Consider the following 18,744-nt stretch of genomic DNA (forward strand, 5'->3'; position numbering starts at 1 on the left):
TCGGGAGACACCACTGGAGGGCGCCTAAAGCCCGTGGATTGCCTAGTCCCCTCGTCACTGCCCCCAGTCCCCCCATCGCGCCCTGACAGAGGGGGCAGGGGAAAGACCGGTCGCTCCCTCAGGTCCCTACCCTTCCCCTAACTGGCCCCACCAGGAACAGGACCGAGGGGGTGTGGGAGGATGGAAGAGACGCACCCTTTGTTTTTCAATCAGGCTGCTTTATTCTTTCGTGGTAGGAGCCCCTGGGCCCTAGGAGCTGCATCTCTTCTGCCCGCTCCCTCCTCTCCCCACAGCTCCCGTTTCTCCAGCTCCAGTCCCTGTGGTACGGGTAGGAGCAGCTTCCTGCCTCTCTGCAAAGACCCTTAGCGGGTGGATCTTTCCTCTTCACCTGGGGCTTCGACAGGCCCTGAGAAGCAAAGAAACACTGTTTATTATGGGAGGGAGAGGGACTACGAGGGGGCTGTCTATGAACTTGCCCTCCCAGGAGCTCCCTAGGTGACCTGCTCAATGGATCCCCCAGTTCCCAGTCAGCTGACATGGCAAGGTGGCGCAAGCCTTCCTGGGCCACTGCTCCTCGGTGCCTGGCGGTCACATCTGCTCACCTGAGGGGTCCTAGATGTAGTAGAGGGGCACTTCGCCACACAGGGTGCTCACTGTGGTGCCCAGGAAGTCCAGGTCCCCAGGGGATGCTAAGCCAACATCATGGCCCTCCTCCTGGCCCAGCTTAGAGGTAGACACGGCAGGCTTGATCTGGAAAGAGCACCTGATTTGGAACCTGGGAATTGAGTTTCTGTCTCACCTGTGGCCCTTATTGTGGGACCTCAGGCATGTCGGGCCATCTCTCTGAGCCTCCTAAAAGTCTTACTTTCCTCACCAGTGAAGAGGGGGCAGTGCTAGAGTCAGAAGCCCCTGGGTGGTGAGGTTCAGCTGAGGCCAACAGCTTGGCATCAGGGAAGGAAGGGCTGGGGAATAGGTAGGGAAGGTGTGGTACAGGTGAGTTTAGGCAGGGGCACCCACCTGGCAGCCCACAAGGAGTAGTGCTTTACAGGTGACAAATAGCTGTCATCTCAAATGCTCCTCCCAACAGCCCTGGGGGGGGGGGACAACCCACTGCTTCTCACACACCTACCTGGAAGTTCTGGAACTTTCTAGTGAGAGCCTCAAGACTTGGGATGGTCTCCGGAGCCATCTTCATGATGTAGCAACAGGTTCCTGGGGCTGGCTTATAGGCAATCAGGAGCTGAGCACAGAAACCCCAGAGTTCATTCAGGAAGGCCCTGCCTTGCTCACTCCCTGACCCTGATCCTGGGCCATCTCCCTCTAGGTGAGGCCCCGGAGGGAGTCCTATTGGAATCTGGGGCTCAGCCTAGGGAAGCAAAAGGGCTAGGGGCTGGGGAGGGATGGATATGCATGAAGTGGCACGGCTGGGTGGCCTAGCAGTCTTGTCATCGGCCCCATCCCCAGGGTCAGGAGGTCAGGTATACCCACCCGCTGGTAGTCGTACACTACGATGCCAGTGGAGCCAATGGAGAAGGTGGCAGTGGTGCCCACACGCTCCCGCAGGGCCAGGTTCTTCTGGGATTCTGGCCCCCCAATACTCATCTCTAGGACCTGGGGGAGGGCACAGGATGGCCTTGTATTTCTCTTTCCCTACTCATCCCTTCTGTCCCCATGTCCACCCTCAGCCCTCTTTACTAAAATGTGTTCCCTTCTTCCCTGAGAGCCCAGACAGGCTGGGTGGGACCGGATGCTGGAAGGAACAGGCTGCCAGGCCAGCAAGAGGCCTGGTGGAAAAGCCTAAGCTGGGGTTGCCACCCTGTTCCTGTTTCTGTCCTTTCTTGAGGCACCCCTTGCCTCCTCCCCTCCATTCCCCTCAGCCAGTTCACTCTGCCCAGCCCACCCAGCCCCTCCGTTTGGTGTGTCCTCTACCCACTTCCCATCCCATTCCGGGCCTGCTCACCATCTCAGTGTGTTTCTGGCTCATGTGAAGACCCATTAGCAGGGCCCCTACAATCACCACGACCACAAGGACTATCACCACGACCAGGATGAGAAGGCGTTTGAGGTTCACAGGGCAGCAGGGGATGCCGAACCGGCCCCGGGGGGCTGCCGAGTAGTCCTGACATGGTGGGGCAGGCAGGGAGACAGGTATGAGGTCATGAGGAGGGCCCTTCTTCTCCCTGCACAAGCTGGACACCCTCCCACAGCTGGACTGCAATGCTATGGATGTGCAGAGGAGGGCTGAGATCAGAGAAGGCTTCTTGGAGGAGGTGGCCCGGATTCCAACAGAAATGCTTAGACATGAAGTCTAGCGTGAAGAGACCCAAGGGAACCTGCTTCCCCAGTCTCATCTCCTGCTGTTTCCTCCAGACCCCTGACACCCCAGCCATCCCCATCCCTCTCTGTTACCCCAAATAATCCATGCTCTCCCACACCTCCCTGCCTTTACACATTCTACCCCTTCTTCCCGCAACGCCTGCCTTCTCCACCTAGGGAGCTCCGGCCTATTCTTCGGGAACCAGCTCAAATGTCACTTTCTCTGTGAAGCTTCCTGTGACTCCCGCATAGCGGCTGCTTACGCGGTGCTCTCTGCCGCCCTTTCCGCTGACCACTGTGGTGGCTCTCGGGTCCTCACATTGGAATGATCGGTTGCCATGTCCATCTCCCCGAGGGACTCTGCCTTAGTGGTTGGTGTCCCTGCCCTACCTTAGCACAGCCCTAGGTTAACTAAGCGCATGAAGTCGGATGAAGAAACTGGCTCGGAGAGCTCGGATGAGACAGGGCCCAGCTCACACGTATGTCCACACAACGGTCATACTCACCGGCGGGCTCTCAATCAAGACCTCTTTGCTGCCCACATCCATCTTGCCGCAGGCTCCTTCCCCTCTCATCTCCCAAGTGTGACTAGGGTCTTATATGTGCCGGTAGGGAGAGGAGACAGAGGTGAAGGATCCGGCCCGCTTCTGCCAGCCAAGCCCTTGACTTTGAAGCCTGTTTGTTCCTGGCCCTCCAGAACGGAGGTGCAGATAAGCCCCTGCAAGAGCCCCTGAGGGCCCTTGGCCCTGGCGCACGAGTCCTCTTGGCCCCGGCCAGAGCAAAGCTGGGTGTGCGGAGCAAACTTGCCCTTGGGCAATCTGCGCCTCTCACCGTAGGTGTCTTCCTGGCCTTGGCCACCTTTCTTGCTGGCACCTGCCCCTGCAGTCTTGTGGCTTTCCTCGTTCCTCTGCCAGGTCAGACCTCTCAGGCAGCCAGGGGTCTGACCCGGTGGGGAGTCCACCACACTTCCCAACAGAATTGCCCCTGTGCAGAGGGCTGAGCCCTAGGAAGGGGAGTGAGGAGGCAATGCCTGTGGACCTGCTGAAGGCAGTGGGTGCTCCGGCATCAGTGTGGGGGTTCATATGTGGCCATTTCTCAAAAAGCCTCATATTTTCACTTCAAGTATGCCACCTGCCTGGCCTCCTCCCACACATCTGGTACCTAACCTCAGACTTGCCCCTAGTCATTCTTTTCCTAATTCTGAAAACTCTGTCCCCTCTGGCTATAAATTTTCACCTACTAATGTGTGGTTTCTCATTCTTTGCTATGGGCTCGTTTGTAATCTAAAGGCCTTTCCCCCTGCTTTTACTTTCATTTGAATTTATTTTATGCTGAATTTATTCCCAGGCCATACGTTGTTGTTTCTCCAGTTTCTCGTGGGTTATCTTTCTCCTCTGTGCCACCTCCTCTTCTGGGGGTCCCCTGGGCTGGGAACACTCTGCTCTGTCTCAGGAGAGACCATCTCAGTGTGGCAGGGAGAGCTTCTGCAGGGGTTAGTCCGACCACGAGCTCTGCAATCGTAGCGGCTCATCTAAGGGCTCTGCTCACCGGGATGTGCTCGATGACCAGAGAATCTACACCGAAACCCTTAAGCTCGGCCTGACTCTGCATTTTTCAGCATGCGCAGCAGAAATTCAGCACTCTTTTTAGGCCGCTGGCCCTGTGTCCAGCTCCACTGTTGGGCCCGGGCACACCTATCAGCTCCACCACTGTGGTGATGGAATGGCCCACACCGCTTCTGTAAAGTGACTCCTTCGGGTACTTGGTGGCTTTGGGGATATGCATGCCCTTGATGATTTGGGCAGTTTCATGAGTGTTCTTCAAATGCATGTGAAGATTTGAACCTCTCGATATGAATGATTTTGTTGGGTTTTCTTCATCAAGTAAACAGTGAACCATTTTCAGAGATCAAGTGAAAGGCTTTTGATAGCAGATTCCACACCTGACACTTCTCTCTTGTGCCCAGTCTTGCACAGGGCTGGGTGTGGTGACTGATGGGGTCCCAATCTCCTCGTTCTTCAATTTCACCTGCTTGGTGCTGCCTGTGACCCTATCCCTCTGTGCTCCTCTTTTATACCCTCTGATCCTAAATTTGCCCCGAGAATCCTCCTCACTCTGATGTGATGCACTTTCTGGACCTTCTCCTTCTCCCTTCCTTCGCTTTTACCTCCTTCCTCAAAGCCACTTCTGTTGCTTTGTTGCACTAAACCAAACCAACCAATGGCTGCATCTTTTCTCTTGGGTTCTCCTCCGCTTGCTGGGCTAGCTGGTCTCTACAGTGCCTTTCCCTTGGAACTTTCATGAGTGTCTAAGTCAGAGCCCCACCCTCACTCTCTGGCTCCTGATACTTTAGCTCCGACACTTCACCCCAGTTCCTGTCCCCGGCCTGGGGGCTCCCTCACGCCTTCTCTGCCATTCAGTCATGAGCTGGCCCCCAGCTCTCCAGCCCTGGCGGGTTGCCCCGTCCCCACGAGGACCTCCTCTCCAGCAGGAGAGCCTTCGGCCTCCAGGTTGCACAACAGCATGGCATTTGAACTGACAGCGCCTGAGAAGATCAGGGAAGGAGAGAGGGGCAGGAAGGGAGTGTTTGCTCCCACCACCCTCCTCACCACCACCCCCAACTGCCCTTTTAAATATATGCAGAAACCTCTAGCAGCAAGTGTCCTAGGAGGATTGGTTGGGGGGGGGGGTTCACGGAGGAGGGGGAAGCATCCTCCTCTCAACTGTGTGCAGCCTCAGCTGTGGGCAGGTGCCAGATGTAGGCGACAGCTGGCTGTGGTGCCCACCCCTGCCCACCCCCAGCGCCCCCACTGCCGCCCCGGGTTGTCCTGGCGACGCTGGGATTGATTGGCTGACTCACATGCACTGGGCCTGAGCCAGGTGGGCAGCGGGCCAGTGGGAGAGCCAAGGAGGACTGCAAGCATCGCGGGGTCCCTGTGGGTGTCTCAGGGGGCCGCATGGTCCAGCTGTGGAGCCTGTTCTGAGCAGGTGCTGTGTGTAGGGCTTGCCATCACCAGCTAGTGCTGAGAAAGGAGTCTCCCTTGGAACGAAGCCTCTGCTTTCTCAGGTCCTCAGTCTTCCCTGCAGGCTGCCCTTAGGCTGTAATTCTCACAAGCTTTATGGTTTTTCTTCCCCCCCCCCCACTTGTTTTTGCCTATTTGGAGTTTGGGGGAAGAAGGTTGCCCTCACGTTTCATAAGGGAGTTCAGATGCCAGCACCGACTCCTCTGGCCCTGACCCATAGAGATCTTGGGCTCCTCGTCTTCGTTCTCAGGAAGTGAGGAGAGACCTTTAGCAGGGCATGCATAGCTGTCCCCTTGCCCCCCACCCCCAACACGCCAGCCCTCTGCTGCAGATTTCTCACATCTTGGCCTTTACTTAGGCCATCTCTCCCTCCTGGAAATCCCACCCTCAATGCCTCTCCACCTCTCCAAGTGCCGCCAACCGTAAAAGGCCAGGCAAGAGCCAACGGCACCTGGTCTGCCACCTCACTGGCCCGGGCTACAGTGCCCCCTCCCTCCGCCAAAATCTCCCAGCCTCCTGCTGCCCTTTCACCTGCCACTTAGCACACACTGCTGTTCTCGTCAGCTATGTGGGAGCTTTCTGTTGCCCAATCTTCCCTGGAACTGGTCCTGAGACCCTGCTTTTCTGAGGCTTCTTAGCTGCTGCAGGGCAAGGAGCATGCACACAGCCAGCATGAAGGGGCTCCTGGTGAGCGGTCAATAGTTCATTTCTTCAGCATGTGGAGGTCTTGGGGCTTCGCTGGCCGGCTCTGGGACCCTGAATGAATCTGTCTTTCTGCCTTTCCAGGCTTTACTGTGTTCAGCTGTGAAATGGGACTAGTCTGCCTGTCCTGTCCCCCTCTCCAAGCTATTGTGAGGACCCAATGACATGGTCAATCCAATCACCACGATTATCATCATCTACTTCATCCCTAGCTGAGAACAGGGCCCAGACTCCCCCTTTCTGTCTGTGTCTGGGCTACATCCCTCCGGGAGAACCGTGGGTGATGGAGAGCCCTACGGTAGCCACCCCTTCTATGTGGACCTTCTCTTTCCCCCCTTCCAGCGCCTCAGCTGCAGGGGCTGGGACAAGATTCACTCTGCCCTTTGTGCGCTGGGCAGAGCTGTGCCAGGGACGGGTGGGGACGGTTGCCCAGCTGCCCCAGCCGCCCTCCCCACCCCCATTGCTCGTCTTCCCACAAGCTGGCATGCAGAGGGCTGCACGGGCAGTGGCGAGTGAACATCAAAGGGACGGGGCATCCCTGGTTGAGAAAGCACGGACAGACGGACAGACGTAAGCTCCGACCGGAGAAGCCCCTGCTGGCAGCGGCTGGGGACAGCTAGGGACACATCTTAGACCCAGTGATCTCAGTTTTCTGGCCTGATATGGAAAGAACACCAGACTGGGAGCCCATTCACCTGACTTCCAGGCTCCCCTGGTCTTGTCCCAGTGAATTTTTGGCACAGTCTGTCCCGCACACAGACCCCCAGGGAGGTAACACGGCAGAGAGCAGCAGTTCACAAACATTTTGGTTTCAGTGCCCCTTAACATTCTAAATAGTGAGGACCCCAAAGAGCTTTTGTTTATGTGGGTTATATCTATTGATATTTACCATATTGAGATTTACTGAGAAATTTAAAAGTGTTAATTAATGAAAATTGCAATAATAAACCCATTCTATGTTTTAACATAAATAACATAAATGTTTAAAAACTATTTTATAAAGCAAAAAAATTAGAGACAAGAGTGTCATTGTTCTACATTTTTGCAAATCCCTTTATATTTTAAAGATTTCTTTGTTTATTTAGAAAGAGAGAGAGCATGAGCAGAGGGAGGAGCAGAGGGAGAGGGAGAGAATCCTCAAGCAGATTCCCTACTGAGTGAGGAGCCACTCAGGGCTGGCTCCCAGGACACTGAGATCATGACCTGTGCCAAAAGCAAGAGCTGGCTCCTTAAGCGACTGAGCCACCCAGTCTTGCAAATCTCCTTAATTTCTGGCTTAACAGAAGATACATCATGTAGCCTCTGGAAATTCCAGGGTACTTTGTGAGAGTGTGAAACTGAAAAAGTAAAATTAAGTTTTAACATTCTTACGACAATTGTTTTGACCTCGGTGACTCCCTGGAAGGTTCTCCTGGACTGCCTGGACCACACTTCGGAAATCCCTGGTATAGAAGTATAAATGCGAACTTCGGAGTTGGGCAGAGTGGATTGAAACCCCTGTTCTGTCCCTTTCTTCGGGTACTACCAGCCTCACTTCTCTTATCTGTAAAAGGGGATTACTATCATCTACCTTAAAAGGTTGGAAGGGTTAAGTACACAGAGCATGCAACATACAGTACATGTGACATCAAGCTGGGCTGCTTTCCTCTTAGTCTGGACCTCAGTTTGCTCATTTGTGACCAAGAGCTGGACTGGAAAACGTCCAGGGCTCTACCCAGCTTCAACCGTCTGTGGTCGGGTAGGGAGAGATGTTCCAGAATTCCACACACTCCCACTCCAACTCAGGGACAAACATTTCCCTTTTCAGCGCACAGAGACACAAAGGCACATTCTGTTCACCGGCCCGTGGAAACACATGTGAACGCAGCTACACACATGTCGCTTATGACACACCCATGAACTCTTGTTTAGAGGATGTGTCCCCCGAGGGCCACGACAAACAGACAGGCACGCAGAGGCACGCGGATCCACAACGCAGAAACGCCCCCGCGGGGGTTATGTGCCTCCGTGCGAGTGCCCGCGCAGAGGTGCGCACGGGCACAGTCATGCCAGCGTAGGGCGCACACGTACACCTCCCACACCTGCACTCACGACAGTCCCTGGGCGCCGGACACGCAAGCGGACGGCCCCGGAGACCGCTGTGAGGGCGTACAGCGCCCAGGGCCGCAACCACTCCTTTCCTGGGCTACTCGCAGCTCGGGACTCCCCCGCGCCCCCGCCCCCTCCGCCCTGCGCGCGCCCCCGCCGCACTCCGCGGCCGCCCCCGCCGGTCAGCCCTCGCTCGGCTCCGGGCCCGCGCAGCTTTCCCGGCCGGCTCGCGAGAACGAGCAGGGCAGGGGACGGAGCCGGCGCCCGAGGGCTGAGGAGTCGGCTCTCCGCAGCGGGCGGCCGGGCCCCTAGCTGCGGTAGCAGTGGCCGGCGGCGGTGGCCCGGAGGTGGCGGCCCGTGCTGGGTGGCGGAGAGCGGCGGGGCCGGGGCTGCGGCCGGCGGCCCGCGAGAGAGCTTGCAGGCAGCATGGCGGGGCTGCGGGCCAGGCGGGGCTCCGGGCTCTGGCTGCTGGCGCTGTCCACGCTGGGCTTCTGCCTGATGCTGCAAGTCAGCGCCAGGAGGCCCCCCAAGACGCCCCCCTGCCCGCCCAGCTGCTCCTGCACCAGGGACACCGCCTTCTGTGTGGACTCCAAGGCAGTGCCCAGGAACCTGCCCTCCGAGGTCATCTCTCTGTGAGTGTCCTGCCCTGGCTTGGGAGGTGGGGGAGTGGAGAGAGGGAGCGCTTGGGAGGTGGGGGAGTGGAGAGAGGGAGCCCTCTGAGAGTGGGTGGGGAACACCCTTGCTCCCCCTCTACAAAGTGTGGGGAGCAGGAGGACTCCAGGGGTCCTCAGGACTGGAGATTCAGGGCATCAGCAGGGCAGGGAGTTCCGTAGTCATGCAGGCTCAGCAGCCATGGCTGGGAAACAGGAGTTTATGGCCAAGAATGAATCATCACCACCATCAGCATCCATGAGACCTACTGTGTGCAGGGCTCTGGACGTGGGGGGAGGGGATGTTTACAAGAGCATGTGGGCCCCTGCCTGTGATGTCACACCAAGGGCAGAAAGGCTTTTTGTGGGGGGAGGGAGGGTGGAAGCTGGGGGAGGGGTGGGAGTGACATCCACTCACACAGTGCCCTGGCACAGGACAGCCTTCCACTGGTCTTCCCTTCACTCTGCACTGGGCCGGCCAGCCTGTCACTTGCTGGAAGTGGCCTCAGGGATGAGCTGAGCTGTGTGGTCCTTGAGGGCAGGATACCAATCCTGCACCCCCATCCCAGGGCCCCATCCCTCAGCAGCTCCCAGCACACTGTGGGCGTTTGAAGGTGTGGGTAATGGAACCTTCTTTTGGCTGAAGGGGAAGCTCAGCCTGGGGCCACTGGTGCTCAGGGAGGCAGTAGGGAAGGGTAGTGATGAAGGAAGGCAACGAGTTTATGGAGGGGAGAGAAAGATAGCTCTGGGTAGGGAGGCCAGTCTGGTGAAATGGGGAGTTTCCAGGGTAAGTGCGTGTAGAACCATTGCCCTGTTCACCTTGTGTGCCCTTCTACCCCTAGTCCCTGCACAGTCCCCACAGTACTAACTCCAGTGTCCCCTACAGGACGCTGGTGAATGCTGCCTTCTCAGAGATCCAGGATGGAGCATTTTCCCACCTGCCACTGCTGCAGTTCCTGTAAGGACAGGGCCTTGGGGAAGGGCGGGTGGGGGGTGGGGCAGTGGAAGGGGACGGACCCTGGACCGGGGAGAGGAGAACAAATGCAGGTAGTCATTGCAGAGTAAGGTGCAGGTGTCCCTTACTTTCGCTGTATGGGATAGCCACAAAAGGTGGAGCAGCATAGAGTCAGGAGGGTGCGGGGAGCCGCTGTGGGGTGAGGGAAGGTGGGGGTTGCATGTGAAAACCAAGAGTGGGTATTTGGGGCCCAGTTAGAAAAGGACTTGACTCCTCTGGAGACCCAAAGAATTGGGTGCAGTAGCCTGGGATGGTGCCAGAAATCTTAGAGACAGCTGACTGCAGGGACCAGGATTTGGAGAAAGAGCTGGGGGTCGAAAGGGAGGGAAGTGGGAAGGTGTGGAATTCTAACAGGGGCTGTTTCTGTTTGAAGCCCCAGTCAAAGGAGAGAGTGCCTGTGAGTTACCCCAACTCCTTTTCACCATGGGTTACCCTCAAACTCACTACCAGTCTGAGAGGGACTGAGTGAGCTGGGATGAGGGTGGGAGACAGAGAATGGAGGCGGAGACAGAGATAGAGAGACACAGTGGGGAAGGACCAGGCTTGACAGGAGAGATCTGCCCCTGACTGTTTCTATCCTTGAAGCAAATGGCTTCTGGGCCCAGAACAGGCTCCTGGCTGGTCTTGCTGCCAGGCTGCTCTGGGGTCCCGAGGAGGGGCAGCAGGGCTGCAGGACTGTGAGGAAGCCCCAGGGTGAGGTGGCAGGCTGGGGACTGGCACAGGGAGCACACCCTTGGAAGCTCTAATTCCCCCTCTGTCTTTCCAGGTTACTCAACTCCAACAAGTTTACTCTGATTGGAGACAACGCCTTCACAGGACTGTCGCACCTGCAGTACCTGTGTGTGGCAAGGAGTGGGGGGATGGGAACCAGAAGGGAGGAGGGAGCCCTGGCCTGGGTGGACTGAGAGGGCAGGCTGAATGAGGAAAGCTGGGGGGAGGGGGGGGGTAAGGGGGAGGGAGAGCCCTGGAATCCTCTGACTGCAGGACTCAAGCAGAGGGTCATTTCATCTGCCCCTCTGCCTAAACCATCCTGCCCGGATGCGCTGTCACCACAGGCTTCATGACACCAGAATCAGAATGGAAGCCTGTCTCAGGACCATGGGCAGGAACCTAGGTGGGGCAGAGGGAAATAGCTGGTTGGGGGTCTGGGATACTGAGTGGCATCTAAGACAAATTCTCATTATCTCCAGCTTCATTGAGAACAATGACATCTGGGCACTATCCAAGTTTACCTTCAGAGGACTCAAGTCTTTGACACACCTGTGAGTACATCACAGACACACACACACTCACACACACACGGGACCAGAGCCCCTCATCACTGTGGCCTTTGGCCTCAGTCAAGTGACCCAGGGGTCTCTTGTGAGATCTTCAGGTGACCCAGGGGTCTCTCTTGCAGATCACTGGCCAACAATAACCTGCAGACACTGCCCAGAGACATCTTTCGGCCCCTGGACATCCTGAGTGACTTGTAAGGCTGAGCCCTACCTCTTTCGACAGTGCCACAGAAGGGCGTGTCCCTGGAGAGAGTGGTGTGGGAGCTAGAATTGGGAAGATCATAAGGTCTTGAGAGGCTTGGGTTTGGGGAAGCCTCCTAGAAGGCTACTAGATACACAATGTATATGTGTATGTTTTTTTAAACATGTGCTTTTTAAATGTATGTTTGATTTGAACGTGCATTGAAGTCCTCTAGCATAGCCACAACCGTTAATCAGTATGTACACAAGAAAAAAACAGGATTGTGGAAGGTTTGAAGGAACTGAGATGCAACATAGCTATGCAGATTATACCCTGCAAAAGGCACCTGACCCAGGAGGTCAGTAGGGACTGAAACTTGGCCCCTACTCTGCTGGCCAAGCACGTGTCCATGGGGTGCACCTAGCCCAAGGGGAGCTTTTGTCTAATCTGTGCAAAGATACCATGGGAGCAGAAGCCTTGAGTATACCCACTTCCAAAAGCCTAGAGAGCCTGGGGCAGGGGTGGGGGCAGAGCCCCTGGGAGCCTCGTCCTCTCTGTGTTCCCTCCATCACCCTCACGATCCAGGGACCTGCGGGGCAACTCGCTCAACTGCGACTGCAAAGTGAAGTGGCTGGTGGAGTGGCTGGCGCACACCAACACCACGGTGGCTCCCATCTACTGCGCCAGCCCGCCCCGCTTCCAAGAGCACAAGGTGCAGGACTTGCCGCTGCGGGAATTCGACTGCATCACCACGGGTAAGAGGTGCCCCCCCCCAGGCCTCCCCAGGGCGGCTCCGCAGGCGCTGCTGGAAGAGCCCCCAGCCTCCGCCAACCTTGCCGGTCCAGCAGCCCTTACCCCCCAACAAGCTTTTACCCTTCTTCTTCCCACCCCTCCCCTCTTATCCCTGCAGATTTCGTGCTGTACCAGACCCTGCCCTTCCCAGCAGTGTCGGCCGAGCCCTTCCTTTACTCCAGCGACCTCTATTTGGCTCTGGCCCAGCCAGGTGCCAGCGCTTGTGCTGTCCTCAAGTGGGACTATGTGGAACGGCAGCTTCGAGATTATGATAGAATCCCAGGTACTTACCCTGGCCTGGCTGTGGTGACCCCCGTTTAAGGGAGTGGGAGGTGCTGGGCTCCATTGTTCCTCTCCATTGAGTTCCTACAGGTAGAGGCATAGATGGGACATGGTCTCTGCCCATAATAACTTTCCAGTCTTTGGGGAGAGGCCAATACATACACAGATAACATCCATAGAATAAGTGGGTTTGAGGAGGGAGATATGAGCACGATGCTCTGGGGCCGCAAAGGAGAGGCCTACCCTGGGCAATCAAGGAAGGCTTCCTGGTGGAGGGGATGCCTGAGCTGTGTCTTGAAGGATGAGGGAGAGTCAGAGGTGATGCTTAAGTGCCTGGCTTAAGTAACTGGGTGGTGCCAGTGAACCAAGAAGGAGATAGGAGTGGCTAGTGAGCTCAGTTTGGGATCCACTGAATTTAAGCTGAATCTAGAAGGCTGAGGGAGACTTAGCTCAGAGAAAAAAATGTGGGAAGGGTATTCTGGCAGCAAGAACAGTATGAGCAAAATCAAGAAGCTGTGCAACAGCTTAGTGCATGAGTGCAGCATGTGTAAACTGTAAGCAGCTCATATGACCACAGCATAAGGTTCTAGGTAGAAAGAGGCAGATGAGACTCAAGAGACATGAGGACCAGGTCACAGACAGGTTTTGAGCACAGTGTATGAACGAAAGCAGCCAGTATTTTAGAACACTCTCTCCGTATGCAGTGTGGAGAGTGGCTTGGCATGGGGTAAGGCATGTGGGCCCACCATTAGGGAGATGTGCTGGGGCCTGGACTGGGCCAACAGCAGTGGGGATGGAGAGTGATTTAGAATGGAGGAGTGAAGTGACACAAGAGGAAACAGAAAATTTAAATTACCCTGTATCTCTGAAAGGACCTGAAGTCCTTATGAAAAAGAAACCTTTCCCCCCAAAGAAGACCCCAGAGCCAGATCTCCCTGGTCTCTCTGGTAAATTCTGGAAAGCAGTCACGGAAGAAATACCAGCAAGCCTACGCAGACTGTACTAGAAAGCAGAAGGGAGGGTTGGCAGGCCTCGGGGCCGACTGGCTGTGGGTGAGTGAGGGACAGGGAGGTGTGGGGGATGGCTCCAGGTTTCTGGAACGGGGTGACTGGGTGGAGCCACAAACAGAAATTGAGAACACAGAGGAGGAGGAGGAGGTTTGGGGGCAGATATGCGCCCAGTCATGGCCAGCTGGAGTTTGAGGTGCTCTTGGGTGTGTGGGCATGGTGGGTCTGAGCTGCACCTTGGGAGCTGGGGGATCATGAGTATCTGGGCAGGTGGACCAAGGCCGTGGAAGGGATTTAGGGGTGACTGCCAGAGCCCCGGGGTTCAACATGGGCTTTCCTGGGTGGAGTGGTGGGGAGGAGGAGGGCGGGTAAAGCAGCGCTGGGAAGGAGGAGAGGAGAGGTGATAATTAGGGACACCAGGACACGTGAAGAGTGTGGCCCCTTGTGCTTCGGATGCCTGAGAAGAGGTCAGATCAATCTGGTTGTTGAGCGAAAGTACATTCGTGCAGACATCCTCAAACATAAAAGCCCTTGCAAAAGTGGGAATTCTTAGGATAATGTGTTTTCATACACAACTATCCAAACATCAAACTGTGATTGTGTGTACCGTGGCTCTATCACCTGGCTGTGGGTGGGCTCAGGCTCTTCCTCCTTGCCCTGCCTGGCAACTGGCCAGCCAGGTAGCTTTGGGCAAGTCACTTAGACTCTGAGCCTGCTTCTTTCAATGTGAAATGGGCAAAATAATAGGATCCATTTCAGAGTGATCAGTTGAGGCCATCTGTTCACACTTAGCACAGTCACTTCACACAATAAAAATTCAATAATCGACAATATGGATAAACAACTGGTCAATATCTAGGGATGCCTATTTTGTGCTCAGTGTCAGCTGATATTTAAACCCTGCGGGCAAGGGTGGAGGGAGAGTGATGCTGAGACAGATTATTAGCTGAGAAAAGTGGGTAAGTTCAGTGGGAGGCATACTGTAGCAGAGAGCCTTAGTTTTGGGTCAGGGTTGGAGGCGAGTGACCCCCTTTTCCAAGGGCATGGCATGGGTGGGGGCCTGCGGCTGCCGGACCCTGCCTGATGCTGCTTCTCTCCACTCTGGCAGCCCCCTCTGCTGTGCACTGCAAGCCAATGGTGGTGGACAGCCAGCTGTACGTGGTTGTGGCCCAGCTGTTTGGGGGCTCTTACATTTACCACTGGGACCCCAACACCACACGCTTCACGAAGCTGCAGGACATCGACCCACAGCGCGTGCGCAAGCCCAACGACCTCGAGGCTTTCCGCATTGACGGCGACTGGTACTTTGCTGTGGCCGACAGCTCCAAGGCGGGTGCCACCAGCCTCTACCGCTGGCACCAGAACGGCTTCTACTCCCACCAGGCCCTGCACGCCTGGCACCGTGACACTGACCTGGAGTTTGTGGACGGTGAGGGCAAGCCACGGTTGATCGTGTCTAGCAGCTCCCAGGCACCTGTCATCTATCAGTGGAGTCGTACCCAGAAGCAGTTTGTGGCCCAGGGCGAGGTGACCCAGGTGCCTGATGCCCAGGCCGTGAAACACTTCCGTGCTGGTCGCGACAGCTACCTGTGTCTCAGCCGCTACATCGGCGACTCTAAGATCCTGCGCTGGGAGGGCACCCGCTTCTCTGAAGTGCAGGCCCTGCCCTCCAGGGGCTCCCTGGCCATGCAGCCCTTCCTCGTGGGCGGCCGCCGCTACTTGGCGCTGGGGAGTGACTTCTCCTTCACGCAGATCTACCAGTGGGACGAGGGGCGCCAGAAGTTCGTGCGGTTCCAGGAGCTGGCTGTGCAGGCCCCTCGGGCCTTCTGCTACATGCCTGCTGGGGACGCCCAGCTGCTCCTGGCCCCCAGCTTCAAGGGACAGACACTCGTGTACCGACACATCGTGGTGGATCTCAGTGCCTAGAGGGGTGCTGAGGCCTCTGGGTGTCCGGCAGACCTGAATAGAAGTCTCTGTGTGAGCCGCACGTGTGCCTGTGTGAAGACACATGTAACCAACCTGCATACATGGCCCCACGGACACCCCGCATCCCCCCCCTCCCCGTGAGCATGGGCACACACTGTGGGCGGGCCAGGGGAGCCACTTACTGTAGTTGTCATCAGCATGGAGACTTGTAGCTGTGCCAGGCAACCAAGCGGCCCTGTGCCCACTCATACGTGGACATCTGTCAGCCCCACACCCTACCTGAAGTCCCCCCCACCCTGCCCCTGATCTGCTGCTTTCCCCGAGCTCTGGCTCCAGGGGAGGAGATGGGGGCGGGGCAGAACCACCCCTCCCATTTTTTCAGCTTAGCTTCCCTACTCTCTGGTCTCCCCGTGGCCACATCCTTCAGGCTGCTGGGCTCACTCACCCGCGCTACGCTCCTGCGTGCACACGTGGACGCTCATGGACACCCTCATTACACACACACCTGTTGACTCTCCCATTTCTGTGTGCACACATGCAGATTCAGTGCGGCCTAAAGAGGCTCTCCTTCATCACCTTGACTCTCTTCTTGGAGAAGGCGCATGGTACCTTCCCTCCTCAGCTCACCTCGTGTGCCTGCCCCGTAGCTGATAAGGATGGGAATGGTGGTGCCAGCCTCTGGGCACCAGCTCGATCTGGGGGCAAAGCAATAACAAAGCAGTCCCTGAGTTCCTCTTAGGGCTCTCTCTTTTCTCACTGGAGTTTCCTGCTCTGACCTTGAATCCAGCTCACCTGGGGACGGGAGACCACCCAGATAAAAGCCTTTCAGCTTCTCTTTACTGTGGCGGCTCCAGCTTCAGACCACCCCTGGTTCAGCCCTGCCTTTGGGATGTGGACCTTGAGCCGTGTAGGCGCTGTGAGGTGGGTCCAAAAGCCGGCCGAGCCAGGGACCGGCAAGCACCCGAGCCAACTGGGTGGGTGCCAAGAGCGGAGGAGGCCTAGAGAGCATCTTGGGGATCCTGGGACCTCTCCAATCCCCAGAGGCAGGCCCCAGGAGCATTGCCTCTTAGTGCAAGCTGAGTAGCGGAGGGGGCGAGGGTCCTGTAGAAGCAGCACCTGAGAGCCAGGCTTCTGCTGCCCTCTGCTGTATGCTGGGGATCGACAGCCCTGAGCTGCAAGGCTGGCCGAGAAGCCGTGGGGTGAGGCGGGCAAACTTCCCTGTGCCTAGACCGTGTAAGGGCCTACTGGTGGCAGGATGCCCAGGGGCACTTGGGGGCAATGTTATGACTCACTGCTGCAAATAAAAATTTCCCACCCCATTGCTGGCTCTCGGGTGTCCAATGGCTACAGTCAGAGACAGCTGTTTGGTTCAGAACAGAGCCAGGGCTGTGCTCTGTGTCCCTGCTATTGTCAGGGGGCCAGCATTAGCGTGCAGACCCCCTTCTCCCTTGTTCTCCTTCGGAGGAGCAAGTGGGCACCCCACGATCAGCTGGTGCGGGGGTCAGGAGTTCACAATGATGATACCCAGGTGCGGAGCAAGTGTGACTAGTCTCTACCACCTGGGGCTGACTCATGGCCCAAGTTTTCCTTCCTGGAGATCAGTTTTGGGGCCCACTGAGACTGGAGTCTGTCCCTCCATCAGATCAACTCCAACCAACATGGCCAAAGACAAGCTCAGGAGTCTCTCTCCTCTCCCCTCCGTTCCATTGCCGCCAGCCCTTGCCCTAGGTGTAAGATTTCAAGCAAGTCTACTGATTTCCCTGGCCCTCGGTTTCTCTTCTGTAAAGTAGATACTAAAACCTACTCTACCAATTCTGGATCCTGCCACTTAGCGGCTAGGGCGGCCTCAACCATGTTTCTTATCCCATTTGTGTCTCCGTTTTTCTCATCTATAAAATGTGAATAATCAAGGTGCCTAGCTGACAGAGTTAGTGTGAGATTTAAATGCATGAAATATATAATACATTCATATATGGAAAGCTGTTGGAATAGCGTGTCTGACACTGCATTGTGACTTGCATCGGTCTTTAGGACTCTATGAGATGAGGAAGTGGCTGAGAGAATGGTGCTTGGTGGGAAAGAAGGAGGTTAATCTTTGGGGAGAACTGCTGTCTGTGGACTAGGGTTCCTCACCCATCAGTCTCAGAACCCCTGGGCCCTCTGTCTCTCCTGTAGTCTCAGGTGCCCCCGACCAAGCCTGCCCCTAGTCACCCCCTCACGATGTGGAATCTCACAGGTGCCTTGTCTGGGGTTCCACCTCTTCAAACCACATGTGCTCTTGGATTAGCAGATGTCCCTCAGGCCCCCCAGCCACACTGTCCTGGGAATTCCTGTCCTGCTTTTCAAATGGGAAATGGACCCTCTTGCTGTGCCAGGGAGAAGTTGCCAGGGGAAGTGGGTTGAGTGTCCCAGACACATTGCCCAGTAGAAAGATAAACATCATTTTGTCACTCCCCCTAGGACCCCTTCCAGGGGTGGGAGACACTTCTCCCCTTGAATTCCCTGCTTTCTGCACGTGGGGAATGGAGCCTGCTGTATGCCTGCCTGGTCACCTGCCTGGGGGTCATCTGTGTGTCCAGAGAGTTGCTTAGCAACTCAGTTTAGCTAGGTGACTGTGTCAATATCTCATGACCAAAGGCCATGAGAGACAGAGTCCACTCACTCTGCCAGAGCCGAGGAGGATGACCCCCTCAGCTTCCAGCCACATGCCCCTCCATGCTGAGCCCTGCTCTCAGGAGCAGCCCTCTGGTGTCCCTTAGATTCCTAAGCGCAGTCATCGGGACCGGGGGTCTCCAAGTGAGAGACCTTCCCCGTGGGGATGGCCTTCAAAGTGGGTACAGGAGAGCTCTTCGCCCGCAAGTGGGGGTAGAGGCTGAGATCAGGTCAGGTAGGGGCAGCCAGAGGAGGCGGCTCTGCGGCAGGCACCACAGGACAAAGGTGCGCGTGCACCGGGCAGCCCAGGCCGCCTTCCCTCCTGCCGATCACCCGTTCCTCCCCTCTCCTGCAGCCCCCTGCTCCTCTTGTGCTGGCCCCTGTGAGTCAGTCACATGCTTCTGCTCCCAGGAGACAAGGATGTGACTCCTAGGTTAAGCTCGACTTTCACCTCTATCACAATGTCTGTGCCTATAGACGCGTGGTGGGACTCTAGACCTCGGAGTCCCTCGTTCTTCCAACATAGGGTAGGAGTGAGGCCCAGTGTGAGGGGGTGGTTAGATGGGAAGAGGGAGGCCTCAGGGGAGTTTCTCCTGTGGGTCAGTTTCACTGCTAGCTCTCACACCCAACAACACCAATAAAATGGATGATAGTAATTAAGACTACATAATTACCTCGTGTTTATTTATTCCCACGAAGCCTCCTTTCCCTGGCCCCCATCATTACCTAGTCCATCCTTTCGATAGGTGATGGGTGTTAACTATGGCTCTAATAAAAAGTAATAACAGTCCAAGTTTCTCATCCCCATGGCTCTGGGTAACTCTGCTGTCTCC

At 56.3% G+C, this 18,744-nt stretch overlaps 2 protein-coding genes across 4 annotated transcripts; one reads left to right on the top strand and one right to left on the bottom strand.

Annotated features, from left to right (window-relative positions):
- Positions 1-612: 612 nt before the first annotated feature.
- On the bottom strand, positions 613-2,891 carry SFTPC (surfactant protein C). 3 transcript variants are annotated; one of them, XM_008702090.2, is made up of 5 exons: positions 2,823-2,891; positions 1,961-2,119; positions 1,489-1,611; positions 1,130-1,240; positions 613-750 (listed from the first exon to the last, which is right to left on the bottom strand). In XM_008702090.2, the coding sequence occupies exons 1-5, from the start codon at positions 2,889-2,891 to the stop codon at positions 613-615; spliced, it is 600 nt and encodes a 199-aa protein (XP_008700312.1). The 3 variants fall into 3 exon arrangements, with proteins under 3 accessions (XP_008700312.1, XP_008700313.1, XP_040482128.1); XM_008702091.1 differs by having other exon boundaries at positions 613-763; positions 1,122-1,240; positions 2,823-2,864; XM_040626194.1 differs by lacking the exon at positions 1,961-2,119 and having other exon boundaries at positions 613-763; positions 1,122-1,240; positions 2,823-2,864.
- Positions 2,892-8,436: 5,545 nt separating this feature from the next.
- LGI3 (leucine rich repeat LGI family member 3) lies at positions 8,437-16,578 on the top strand. The gene is made up of 8 exons (XM_008702106.2): positions 8,437-8,761; positions 9,666-9,737; positions 10,561-10,632; positions 10,985-11,056; positions 11,194-11,265; positions 11,838-12,007; positions 12,163-12,327; positions 14,442-16,578. The coding sequence occupies exons 1-8, from the start codon at positions 8,556-8,558 to the stop codon at positions 15,257-15,259; spliced, it is 1,647 nt and encodes a 548-aa protein (XP_008700328.2). The 5' UTR covers positions 8,437-8,555; the 3' UTR covers positions 15,260-16,578.
- Positions 16,579-18,744: the final 2,166 nt, after the last annotated feature.

The sequence above is a fragment of the Ursus maritimus genome, unplaced genomic scaffold (assembly GCF_017311325.1).
Source record: "Ursus maritimus isolate PB19 unplaced genomic scaffold, ASM1731132v1 scaffold_11, whole genome shotgun sequence".
Lineage (NCBI taxonomy): Eukaryota > Metazoa > Chordata > Mammalia > Carnivora > Ursidae > Ursus > Ursus maritimus.

Bases quoted from the DNA above. Each gene is read 5' to 3' on its own strand.
- SFTPC (XM_008702090.2), bottom strand. From the start codon at position 2,891: ATGAGAGGGGAAGGAGCCTGCGGCAAGATGGATGTGGGCAGCAAAGAG. The intron at 2,120-2,822 runs GTGAGTATGACC...CCACCATGTCAG, and splicing joins TCTTGATTGAGAGCCCGCCG to GACTACTCGGCAGCCCCCCG. The intron at 1,241-1,488 runs GTGGGTATACCT...TTCTGTGCTCAG, and splicing joins TAGTGTACGACTACCAGCGG to CTCCTGATTGCCTATAAGCC.
- LGI3 (XM_008702106.2), top strand. From the start codon at position 8,556: ATGGCGGGGCTGCGGGCCAGGCGGGGCTCCGGGCTCTGGCTGCTGGCG. The intron at 10,633-10,984 runs GTGTGTGGCAAG...CATTATCTCCAG, and splicing joins CTGTCGCACCTGCAGTACCT to CTTCATTGAGAACAATGACA. The intron at 12,008-12,162 runs GTAAGAGGTGCC...TTATCCCTGCAG, and splicing joins ATTCGACTGCATCACCACGG to ATTTCGTGCTGTACCAGACC.